General features: G+C 33.4%; 1 protein-coding gene across 1 annotated transcript; it reads right to left on the bottom strand.

The window, feature by feature from the left end:
* Positions 1-6,330: 6,330 nt before the first annotated feature.
* Positions 6,331-8,698, bottom strand: LOC110619198 (protein CYPRO4). Its single transcript, XM_021762476.2, has 2 exons — positions 6,951-8,698; positions 6,331-6,748 (listed from the first exon to the last, which is right to left on the bottom strand). The coding sequence occupies exons 1-2, from the start codon at positions 8,520-8,522 to the stop codon at positions 6,458-6,460; spliced, it is 1,863 nt and encodes a 620-aa protein (XP_021618168.1). The 5' UTR covers positions 8,523-8,698; the 3' UTR covers positions 6,331-6,457.
* Between the last annotated feature and the right edge of the window lie 4,118 nt (positions 8,699-12,816).

Below are 12,816 nucleotides of genomic sequence, written 5' to 3'. Positions count from 1 at the left end.
TTTTTAATGGAAACTTTAGTTCACTCAGTTAAAATTGAAGAAATTCATATACAGTTAGGCTTTAATGGGACATTCTCAGTGGATAAGGAAGGGAGGGGAGGGGGTTTGGCAAATTTATGGAAAGTTTTAGTGGTTGTAAATATTTATGGGTATTCCTCCCATTTCATAGACATGATTATTTGAGAAGATGGTCAAGACCCATGGTGATTGATAGGTTTCTGTGGGTTACCTGAAATGTCTAAGAAAAGAGAGTCTTGGTCTTTGCTTCACAGTTTGGCTTTTTTTACCTCATTGGATTAGGTTTGTTTCAATTATTTCAATGATTTATTGCATTTACTACGATAAACGTGGTGGTAATCCACATCCTACAGCTTTGATTAATGGGTTCCAACAAGTGATTGAAGATTATAACTTGCATGATTTTCTGTAGCTTGGTGTCCTTTTACTTTGTCTTAGAGACGTGGTACTGATTATATAGTTGAGGAAAGGATAAGCTTATGCTTTTGCTTCATCGGGATAGCTTTCTCATTATTCTTAGTGTTTACTGTATAATCTTAATGTGCCTATGTCAGACCATTCGCCTTTATTGATGGAAACAAGGTTGAGTAATCATTTTAGTTTTTCTAAGCGTTTTCATTTTAAGAATGCTTGGCTCAAGGAGCCTGATATTAGTGATGTTGTGGAGAGACTTTAGACAGAGGGTCGGGGCTCTAGTCTGGTGGATCAAGTGGCACACTATGGTGTTGGCCTGTATACATGAGGGAGAGTTTTGTTTGATAAATCCAAGAGACAAAAGCAATTGATTCAAAGGAAAATTGTTGCTTGTCAAAATCAACAGAATCAGGCAACAAACAAAGAGCTTTCAGCACAAGAAGAAATATTTTGAATCAATGTTCCAAGGTTCATTGGCTGCAATGTGGTGATCTCAACACAATATATTTTCATTTATCTGCCTCTTCATGTAAGAAAGTTAATTTTATCCATAAGCTACAAAATGTTGAAGTTACTTGGGTTACTAAACCTATTGTTATTGATTTGGTGGTATTGGATTATTTTTCTTCTTTATTTGTTGGGTCTCCTTGTAACTTTGAGGAATTTCTACATTGTGTACCTACTAAGGTAACTGTTGAGGATAATACTAAATTGTTATGTCCTTTCGGAGATGAAGAATTTTGCAAGGCATGTTCCAAATGGGAGCTGATAAATCTCCAAGCCCTGATGCATTAAATCTAGGCTTTTTTCAACATTTTTGTCTTGTGGTTGGTCCTCAAGTAATGCACCATTGTCGCCTATGGCTGGAATCGAGTGAGCTTCCCGACTCGGCTAATGAAACTATTGTAGTTTTGATTCCCAAAGTCAATTCTCCCTCTAGTATGAAAGATCGTCGACCTATATCCTTGTGCAATGTAATCTTTAAAATTGTCTAAAAAATCTTAGCAAATAGACTGAAAGTAATTCTACCCAAGGTTGTAACTCCATTTCAGTCTGCTTTTGTACACATACGCTCTATTGTCGATAGCATTGTTGTTACTTTTGAAATTATTTATTATATGAAAAGGAAGCATAGGGGCTCCGATGGGATTGTTGCACTAAAAATTGATATAATTAAAGCTTATGATAGTGTTGGTTGGAGTTACAGGCTATAATGTTGAAAATGGGTTTTCATGTTAGTTGGGTTAATTGGATGAAGATGTGTGTCACTACTGTGCGATATATGTTTACAATCAATGGTCAAGAGATTAGCCCTATTATTCCTGCTCGAGGCTTTTGATAAGGGGATCCATTGTCTGCATATTTTGTAATGTGTAGAGGGTTTATCAGCTTTATTGCAGCATATGGAGAACAATGGCTATCTCTATGGTATCTAGATATGTCGGAGAGCTCCATCAATTTCTCATTTGTTATTTGCAGATGATAGCTTCCTTTTTTTTTCAAGGTTGAAGATAGGGAAGCGGGGTTGATTATACAATTGTTGTGCACTCATGAGCTTGCTTCTGGTCAAGTGATAAATCTCCAAAAATTAGAAATTTTCTTTAGTGGGAACGTTTCTGCTAGTATGAAGGAAGCTATTTCTAATTGTCTTGGTATGACTCAACCGCTTAATCATGGGCATTATCTAGGTTTACCGTCTTTAGTTGGGCACAATAAAAGGCAAGTGTTTAGTTTACTCAAGGGTAGATTATGGTAACAAATTACTAATTGGAAAAGGAAATGGTTATCTAGAGATGGTAAGGAGATACTTATCAAATCAATAATGCAAGCCATTCCAACGTATTGTATAGTAGCGTTCCTAATTCCTATATCTTTATGTGATGAGCTGCAGCGAAAAATGAATTCCTTTTGGTGGGGATAGAAGAGCTCTAGTCTACGAAAATAAGAGGGAGGAATGGGTTTTCACAATTTACATTGCTTTAATATGGCTATGCTAGCAAAGCAAGTGTGGCACTTGATGCATCATACTGATTCTTCTTTGCATCAGTGTCTCAAAGCTAAATACTTTCCTAATAAAAATTTTTTTTGAAGCTACGGAAGGTAGTGATCCTAGTTTTGTGTGGAAGAGCATCCTACAAAGCCAAGCTATTCTACAACAAGGTTGCAGGTAGCGTGTAGGTGAGGTCAGTCTATTTAGGTTTGGCATGACCCTTGGCTAGAAGATAATGATAATTTCTTTGTGGATTCTATTATGTTGCCAAGCTTTAAGGATTTAAAAGTGGTTGATTTCAGGAAAATAGGTGGTCGGTGTTGGGATGAGGATACAGTAAACACTATCTTGCATATTCGGTTAGGGATGTATTGTAAAGAGGCTTCTTGGTGTTGGCAGTTGCTAGGAAAGGAGGGTATATTGTTAAATCAGGCTATTATATTACTAGAAATTCTCTAATCATGCTACAACATTTTATTGTTAATGGAAATTGAAGGAAATTGTGGCATCTATGTCTTTCGCCTAAGTTTAAAAAAAAATTGGAGAGCCTGTGGAGACATTTTTTCCAAACAAACAACAATTAATACAGTGGGGTATTCAACTGAATGGAGAATGCGTTGTTTGTGGGGAGCAGGAGGATGTAGTATTAGTAATATGCCCTATAACCAATCTATTGATTGTAGTTGAATATTATTTTTCATGTATTTTAATTATTTAAATACATTATATAAAGACTGTTATTTATTTTTAGTGTTAATTTAATTAAATTTCGAGTAAAGATAAAGTCCATGAGACTATATTATTATGCAAAGAAAATTATAATGTGGTTATAATTGTGAGATTTTTATTGCATTTAAGTAATATCTCCAAATATTCCTAGTCGATATTCTTATTATGATTAGACAATTATTAGAGTTGTTGAGACTGATACATATTATGTCCTTTCCTTTTAGAGGAAGTAATTGATCTCATAGGTTGAGATATATGAGATATCTAAAACTAATATATAGGTGTGTATTTTATAAATAAGTAAACTGAACTGACCCGCTTAAGAAATCCATATGAAAAATAACTTGTGCCTATGGATTACTCAAGTGCTCGTTGTGTAAATGATTCTTTGACTTGACATTAACAAATAATCTTATATAGGGACTTTTATGATTTGATTCATCTTACATGTTACTTGGTTCATGAGTAACAAATAGAGATGAATTGGATATATTAGTAACTATATGAAGGTATTTATGTGATTGGGATAAGATTCATCATCATAAGTTAAATTAGGAAATGTCTCATTTGTTTTCTACTAGCATTAATCATGAAATCTTTATGCAAGCTGGAATGAAATTAGTAAATGAGATTTGAAATTTCATTCAATCGTTCAATGACTAATAGATGAGATCTAATATGATTTAACATTGTAGACAAGTTTCATTTATTAAATATTAAATCGGGACATTTGTAATGAATGAATATTAATTATACTAAGAAACCATGCATTAAAAAAGTTAAGTCAAATTACTTTTGACATTCTGAATATTTAGGTAGTCTTGACATATTGATAGACAACATTCTTGACCTTCAAATTAATTAATTATATTTATTGTCAATATATTTGAAATCTAATAGATCACACACATAAAGAATTGTACGATAAAATAAAACGAGAAATTAAATCATGTAGGACTTAATTGCATATAAATTAACATCAGGATAAAATTATAATTTGAATAATTATGATTTTGATCTAATTAATTAAGTAGTGATTTAATTAAAATTGTCTAAAATTTATATAGTTTGTTTATTAAAATTCTGGACCATAGTTACAATTTATTTATTTAATTAATTAAATAAATAAAATATTATGAGACCTTAGTAGAGACCTTTTAGTGAACCCCCAGAATTTGTAGAAAATCTAGAGAATTAGCACTCAAAACATTTTCTCTTATCAAACCTTAAAATGGTTTTAAAGTTTTTCGATCACCATTCTGTATGGTTATCCCGGATATTTAGACGATTTGTGGTTTGTGACAACTAAACCAATATGAATGGTCTCGTGTTTTTATTACAAAGAAAATAAAAAAATATTTATTTTTTCTTTAATGTTATTATTATTTTTGTTTAAACGTGATCTATTAGTGAAAATTTTATTTATTTTTATTTTTTTGGTTACATTGATTGAAACCAAATATGCAGTGCATGCTCTTTTTGGGTGTAGTTTTGCAAATGATTGTTGGGCTGTAATGGGAATGAATCAGTTAGATTTGTCGATGCCCTCCTTTAGCAGAATGGTTCTTTTCATTATTGTCCTCGGATAATAACTCTCATGGGGAGAAGGTAGTTGCTGTTTGTCGGAGCATTTGGTTTGCTCGTGTTTGGAATAATACTTACGAGTCTGACATTTTCAGTGGTTTATGTGGGAATTTCTTATTTACAAAATGGGCAAGCCGCTTAAAGATAGCATCCATGCTATGATCAAGCTATTAATCTAGTTTCGCAGCACATGAATTGGCCAAGTCATCATTTCATTTTGATTAGTTTCATATTTGGCATGTTCCTATGGTTTCTTTAATTCCTATGTTGTTAAATGAATCAATAACGATAGTTGCTTTTTTCAAAAAAAAAAAAAAACAAAAGAGCTAAGGCGAATCGCAATTTCAATAATATATTAATTATCTTAGTTTATAATTAATAATCATATTCTTGTTTGCTATTGCAATTCTAGAACTAGCACATGACTTTATCCTGCAACATTTACTTTCGCTATCTCATTAAGCTTTCTAATGAAAATGTGTTTTTCACTGATTGAGGCCTCTTTGGACATCATCATCAACACTAGAATCCTCTGCTACAGTATTATAAACTTCGGTTTCTTCTTTAAGCTAGTCTCAACATCCACAGCTACTGATTTGCTGGTTCCACTATGAACTTTTTATTATTAAATTTATAAATTTTCTTTAAATATATGATATTATTCAATTATTTTTTAAAATAATATATTTACTTTTATTATTAAAAATCACATTTTTAAAAGGTAAATTTATAATTTAGTTTCTAAACATTATCATTATTAATAAGTCGGTCCCTATATTTTCAAAAATTTATTAAAAAATTTTTATCTTTTCTCTTCATTAACAAAATAGTCTTTTTGTCTATTTCTGCCGTTAAAAATATAGCAAAAAACCAAATTACCCTCCCTCTTCTTCCCTTCTTTCTTTTTCGATTCTTCATCTTCTTCTTTAATTATTTTTCGATTTTTTTTTCTTGTTTAAGGGAAAGAAGTCGATTTTTCTTCTTCTTCTTCTTCCTTTTCTTCTTCATTGTCATCATTTCTTTTCTTCTTCTTTCTCTTCTTCTTTTTTTTTCATTGACGAAGAGAAACGATAAAGACGTTTTAATAAATTTTCAAAAATATAGAGACTGACTTATCAATAATGGTAATATACAAGAATTAAATAAGAAATTTTATTTTAGAGCAAAATTGAGTTTTAAAAATTTTTTCTTTCATCCCTCAACTATTTTTAACGAAAAAATGGACGGAAAGACTATTTCGTTGACAGAAAAAAAAAAAGAACGTTTTAATAAATTTTTGAAAATACAGTAATTGGCTTATTAATAATGATACTATCCAAGGATTAAATAATAAATCTTTTTTTTAAAATTATTTTATTTATTTATTTTCATGTATAACCATTTTTAAAAATATTGATATAAAAACAATTTTTTGAAAACGTATATATAAAAACTGTTTAAAAATTAAATAATTATATTTTTATAAAATTTAACTGTGAAAAAATAATGACGACTAATTAAAGTGTCAATTGACACGTTTAAAACATGTCAAAGAACTTCTGCTAAAAGATATCTTCAAGAAAATTCTTGCACATATGCAGTCTATATGTTAAGAAACAAAAACCATCATTTAAATTCTCTAAGGCCAAACCAAATACAGGATGAAAAAAAAAATAAAAATTGAATTGGAAGAAGCAAACTATAAATACAGAAAAGAATGTATACGCGTTAAAAAGTAGTGTTTCAGCTTCGAGATCGCTTGCCAGAAAGGCTAATAGAGGTGACTTTCATGGGGGTTGCCACCACCAATGGAGCTTCTGGGAAGTTTCTAACAGCATAATTATCATGCATAAAACGACTTTCAACAATCGACTCATCCTTCAACACAATCTTATAACAATAACAGCTCTTCAGTCCTTGCTGATGACGGTAGCATTCATGGGCGCTGTTCTTCACCTGCTGGAAGTCCCATATCACACTGAACTTGCCGACTGTGGCAACTATGTGCCGTTCATGTTTACCATTCTCAGTTACCTAAAGACATCAAATGTCAGATAAACCATCAAGGATGAAAATTGAGGATAACAGGCAGTTCAAATCATCCAAGGCAGCTCCAAGATTTGCATAAATGTTTAATCCAAATGTTGCTAAATAGAAAAACTTGATCTTAATGCAACTCCTGCTATTTCTCTATTTACATGCTAAAAGGTGGAAACAGAAGGATATGAGCTCTTACCCATGAGAAATGAGCACCATGAAATTTATTATTGGCACCAGCCAAGTGCGAATCAAGAGGAGTCAGCTTCAATAATCTTGGAGCTGGCATCTTATTTCCCATTCGACCACTGAATCCAGTCTTAGTCTTACCATCTTTATCTGTAAACAGAGTGCAAATAAGGATCAAATATCTGTCTGTTGTCCCCAACACCCACTTCCCATCATATGTAACATCCACATTTGTAATAGCGGAGCCAAGCCCTGGAAAAGCTGTCTTAGCCTGTCTCATTGATGTCCCTGAATACAACCTAATCTTGCCATCATGGGATCCAACAACAATGGATCCATCACCTGTACTTGCAAAGCATTGAAAATTAGTACCTCTTGAGAACTGATGCCCCTCACACCAATGTAAAACTGGAGAACCACCACCAATACTCTGCACCATCCCTCTCTTATCTCTCATATCCCATTGACATAACCTATTATCATCCAGACCCAGAAAGGTACTCTCTGATGGATCCAATTGAGCCCCTTTAGTATCATTTGTTATATCTTTCATTGTAATCTCAGACCCATCTTTCCCAAACTTCCACTCTGTCACAATCTTAGCCGTTTCAATATCAAGCTGCTGAATTCCTGTTGAATGTGGCTTCCCTCGCTTTAATGGCCTCATTAACATCATATTCGTCTCTGCTCTCATAAGCATTGCCTTTTTAGGGGGAGATTGCTCTGAACTAGCTCCACTTCTATTATCAAATTTCACGCAAATTCCATTCCCATGGATACCCTTATGATAATTCCTGTAGACTTGAACACCCGAATCATTAACCAAGAAACTATTATCCAAAGCACCTAAAGTCAAGTTCTGCACACTCCCATTAGCCGCCTCCTCAAACTCCTCCAACTCCTGATTTACAAGCACAGGTGTGCTTTTGCCGTCCGCATTATTATCCTCGGCGTCCTCCCACATCGTGTCATCGGCAATTTCTGGCTTTATCCAGCCGATGAATTCCCTTCCATAAACCTTCATCTTATTCTTTTCGGTGGCTTCAAGCCCATAAACATTCTCAAAAAGACAATCCTGAAATTGGGTCACAAATTTTCTGTACTCCTCGTATGTGTAAAATTTCATCGCCCAGACTCCATTGTTAACGAAATCAACACGCCGTTGATCACCAAACATTTTCAATTGCATTTCCGTGGAAACTCTAGACTTAACTTTGGACCCAACTTTCAAAATCCAAGAGGGACTACCTCCACCATGATATTCCTCTTCTTTATCAGAATCATCATTGCCGTCGATTTTACAGGTCTTAAAAAAACTGTACGAAGTGAGCTTATCGGAGACCCACTTGGCAGAGGGGGTGTTACCGCCAACATGGAGATAAAGCTTGACGGGGCGGTTAGGGAGAGCATTTTTGGGGAATTTGAGCTTTGAATCCATTAGAGCTTTTCTAGGTGGGGTAGAAGAGGTGCTTTGAGGGGTCTCTTGGCGCTCAACCGCGTCGTGATGGACTTCCTCTTCCTGCTCCTCCTCTGATTCAGAGTCTGACAAGTGCTGACCTTCCCGGCTCTGAGAGGTGCCCATGCTTGGATTTCACAGAGAGATGTGGGATTTTGCGAGGGAATTTGGTGAAAGGAGTGGAAGTTCAGATTTCAGAGTTCTTGGGAATTTATGTTGTGATCGAAGAGGCAGGAATGCTTATGCTGAGAAATTTTTATAGCAGTTTTTCTCACTGATTTTCATTTTGAGATATATAAAATTTCAATTTTGCTTACAATAATTTTCCTCGAAACTTTATTTGAAAACAGAAGGCAGATGGCGCGTAGCCTTTGACGTCTGGCTTAATAGCTTAGCCATTAAAATATTGGGAATTTACTGTTTATTTTTAAAATGATAGAAAAATTCATTGGTTATTCTCAACTTAAAAATTATATTAAAATATATATGATATTTCAAAAAATTTATTAATTAATTTTTTATTAATTATTATAAAAAATTAAAATATTTACATAATACGAATAAATTAATTAATAAATTTTTAAAAATTTTAAAGAATTATTTAATGAATTTTTTAAAAAGTTTAAAAATTAAATAATAAAATATTTAACACTTAATTAATAAAAAATTAATTAATCGATTTTTTAAAACATTAAAAATATTTTAGAACATTTTTAAAAATTAAAAAATTAATTAATAAATTTTTCTACCTCAACGACTAAATAGTAATTTCTAAAAATTTATATATAAACTTAAAGTATTTAGAGTTTCTTGTCTAAATAGCAACTCAATTATTAAAATAAATTAAATAAATTTTTAAATTTTTAAAAATAAGTAAAATATATCATAATAACGTATAAATCTTTTAAATTATAGAAATATATAAATATATCCTTAATATTATATAAACAATTTAAAGTGGACAATAAGTTATAACCATAAGACATGATTAAATAGTAAGAATCTGTTAAATCAATACACAGTTCCACACGAAGAATGGAAGGTTTGATCGACTAAGGTACTCGACTCTTCATTAAGATTCGCGCATTATAAAGTGAGCCAAACTTTCACATTAAGTTACCATCAGAGGTAATCTAGCAGATATCTATTATGCTTGTAATCACGAAATTTCAGGCCGATTCACCGACAAGAACCCCTATCAATTAGTCGACTACATCATTGCCATATTATCAGAAAATGTTATAATTAATCCCCTCTTATAGTATAAAAGCAAGTGATTGCAGAGAGAAAGATACGCTATTCTCTCACAAAACCACTCTTGAGTTCGCCCTTCTCTTCAACTTATTGACTTGAGCGTCAAAGTGGCTACCGTATGCGTCAACCACCTCACATTCTCTGTCTTGCAGGTGGACCAATCACAACATAACTTCGTTGGATCAATCACAATACAATTCTATTTTGGCCACATCATCAATTTATTTTCAACAACATCATTTGGCACTGTTTCTCAGGAGGTCCATTGAATCCTTTTTGTTCATTTGGATTAAATCTGGTCTCTTACTCCTTTTCTCTGAGAAAGAAATCTCTCCCTTTTCTTTCTTAAAATGGCCAGAAGTTCTTGAGTCATTGTTAAGGATACTACCAAGAAGGGTGCTATCATTTTTTTTTTACCCCTAGCAGTGGACAAAGAACGTCTTCAATGGTCAATGAAACAGATCTCAACAATCTGAAAAATGAACAAATGCTCCAATGCATCCAAAAGTTGTGAGCTAATCTCGAGCGATATAAGGTTTGGGGAGAGGCGTCAGTTACAACTCCCAAAGTGTTGGCAAATCTAGAGATTATTGCAACCCAATGGCGCAGCGGAAAAATAAAATTTCTCTGATTTCCTTTTCCCAGAATCCGAGTGCTTCGTTTATTTCATAAGAAGGATGTGAGACTAACCTATTAATCTCTTCAAGAAAATACAATGCTGGACTGATGGTGCTGCCTTTTCAAACGAACACCCTCTATGGTATCCACACGAACGTCTTCTATCCTTCTAGAGTGCTAGCTCTCTCAAAGATGGATAAATTATGTGCTCCACAATCTGCAATAGTTAAACTAAATTTTTCTCAAAAATTAACATCATCATTCCACAATTCATAGAAGGAGTATTTATATGTTTCAGTCTTTTGTTTTTCCCACAACTCCTTTTCCTAAAAGGAGTTGTGTTCATAACCCACTATCACAATCTCACAGATACTCAAATATCTTATGTAATAGAGTCCTTTATCTGTAACAGTTACAGATAGACTGCAGATCTTTTAAATATTATTATCTAATAATAATAAATGATTAATAATAATAACACTTTATTATTATTAATTATATTAATGATTAATAATAATAATACTTTATTATTATTAATTATATTAATGGGCTTTGGGCTTTTAGCCCATTAATATGTCATAGCACATCAACAATGTTATTTTGTGTGTGACCCAATAGGCTCACATTAATTGGCAATAGACCCAGTCCTACAAGGCCCATAAGTCATAAGTGGCCTCTAGTAAGACATTATGACTACCCAACTAATATGAGGATCAATAGTCCGATAAAGCCTAATAAATAGAACATGTATTAATCCATTTGTCACACGATATCTAGTTTGAATATAAGTCATGGTCAATGTCAAACTTATAATATTCAAACTTATGATTTCTCGATCTCTAAGTAGACTGATAAAAATCAAATGATATTGATCACACTATCAATTCATTTGCACACGGTCATGCATTTCTCAGTCTCACTTATCAGGGGCCCAGAAGATATCTCTCTCAGAGAGAGGGACAAATCCTATCTTGATTGTTCAATATCCTCTACATAATTTCTATTATGCTCAATCATAACCTTTATGATTGTCCGATTAAAGACAATGTTTGGTTATGTCAAAACTTAACAGTCTTTATGTTGGAAACTATGACAATCTCAAGTCAAAGGATTAAGACATAACTACTTTGAGATTCACTTATGACAATAACCCATGTAGTGAACTCAATGCGGGTCCATCCAATACTTTGTTCTCTAACAAGTATATATGATTATTGAATTATATCAACATATACATAATCATCTCATGATTATCAATCAATAATTATACTAGTTATATTTTATTATTATCAACATAATAATAAGTAACCAGGGATGATAATCATTATTATGTAACATGCAAACAAATAATAATGATAAAAACCTCTTTTATTAATAACGAAACGACATACAAAAAGGTCCAAGATAATAGTCTAGGGCAAATACACTAACACAAAGGAAGGGAGGAAGCCTCCGTGGACACCTTGAGGATTCGGACGGAGGCAATCAAGAAACGGTCTAAAGGGAAGGCCAAGTTCAAAGGGGATGAATCAAACGATGATCCGAAAGGTGTCGACTGAAAGCTAGTATGGGCTGTTCAAAGGTATAAAAAGGAACAAGAGGAGGACTTTGGCATGGATAGTGCCTCACCTCTTTCAGAATAAATCTTAGCAGAAACCTTGCCAATCAAGTTCAAGCTACATAGCTGGACAAATATGATGGAACAGCAGATCTCAGAAGTCACTTAGCGATTTTTAGGATGACTATGCAGGTTCAGGATGTCAACGACTTTATGTTGTACCGAGTATTCCCGTCAACACTCACAGGCTTAGCTCAGAAATGGTACCAACATTTGAGTCCAGATTTAATTTAGAACTTTACGTAATTTACTATGTTATTTAAATCCAGGTTTATTACTTATATACCTTCAAAAAAACTCTCCTCTGACTTTTGGAAGGTTCGCCAAGAAGAGGCCGAATCTTTAAGAAGGTTTATCTCACATTTCAATGCAAAAGTAATACATGTAGAAGAATTAAATTATGAGATAGTATGTTAAACATTAAAGAAAGGGACACACAACATCAAGTTTATGGATTCCCTAATCAAGAACCCAGCCGGTACGTACCAACAGCTAATGGACAAAGCCCGAAAATACATCAGGCTAGATGAAGAAGTCAAAGCATTGAGAGAAGACAAAAGGACGAGTCAAAAGCAAAACCAAAAGTCGGAGGGGCAAGGATATGAAGAAGACTGGACATCGAACTCATATAAATAAAAGCTTCTAGGCCATAAGTCGGGAATCCATCAGGCCGAAAGATCGGGCATCAGACCCATATAAATAAAAGCTTTTAGGCTATAAGTCAGAAACTCGTCAGGTTGGAAGACTAAGCGTCGGACCCATATAAACAAAAGCTTCCATGTCATAAGTCGGGAGTCCGTCAGGCCAAAAGATTGGGCATCAAACCCATATAAACAAAAGCTTCTAAGACATAAGTCAGAAATCCATCAAGCCGGAAGACCGGGCATCGAACCCATATAAAAAAAAAAGCTTCTAGGCCATAAGTCGAAA

This window comes from Manihot esculenta, chromosome 7, assembly GCF_001659605.2.
Source record: "Manihot esculenta cultivar AM560-2 chromosome 7, M.esculenta_v8, whole genome shotgun sequence".
NCBI lineage: Eukaryota > Viridiplantae > Streptophyta > Magnoliopsida > Malpighiales > Euphorbiaceae > Manihot > Manihot esculenta.
Note: the sequence above shows the minus strand (reverse complement) of the source record. Positions and strands in the feature narration are given on the sequence as shown.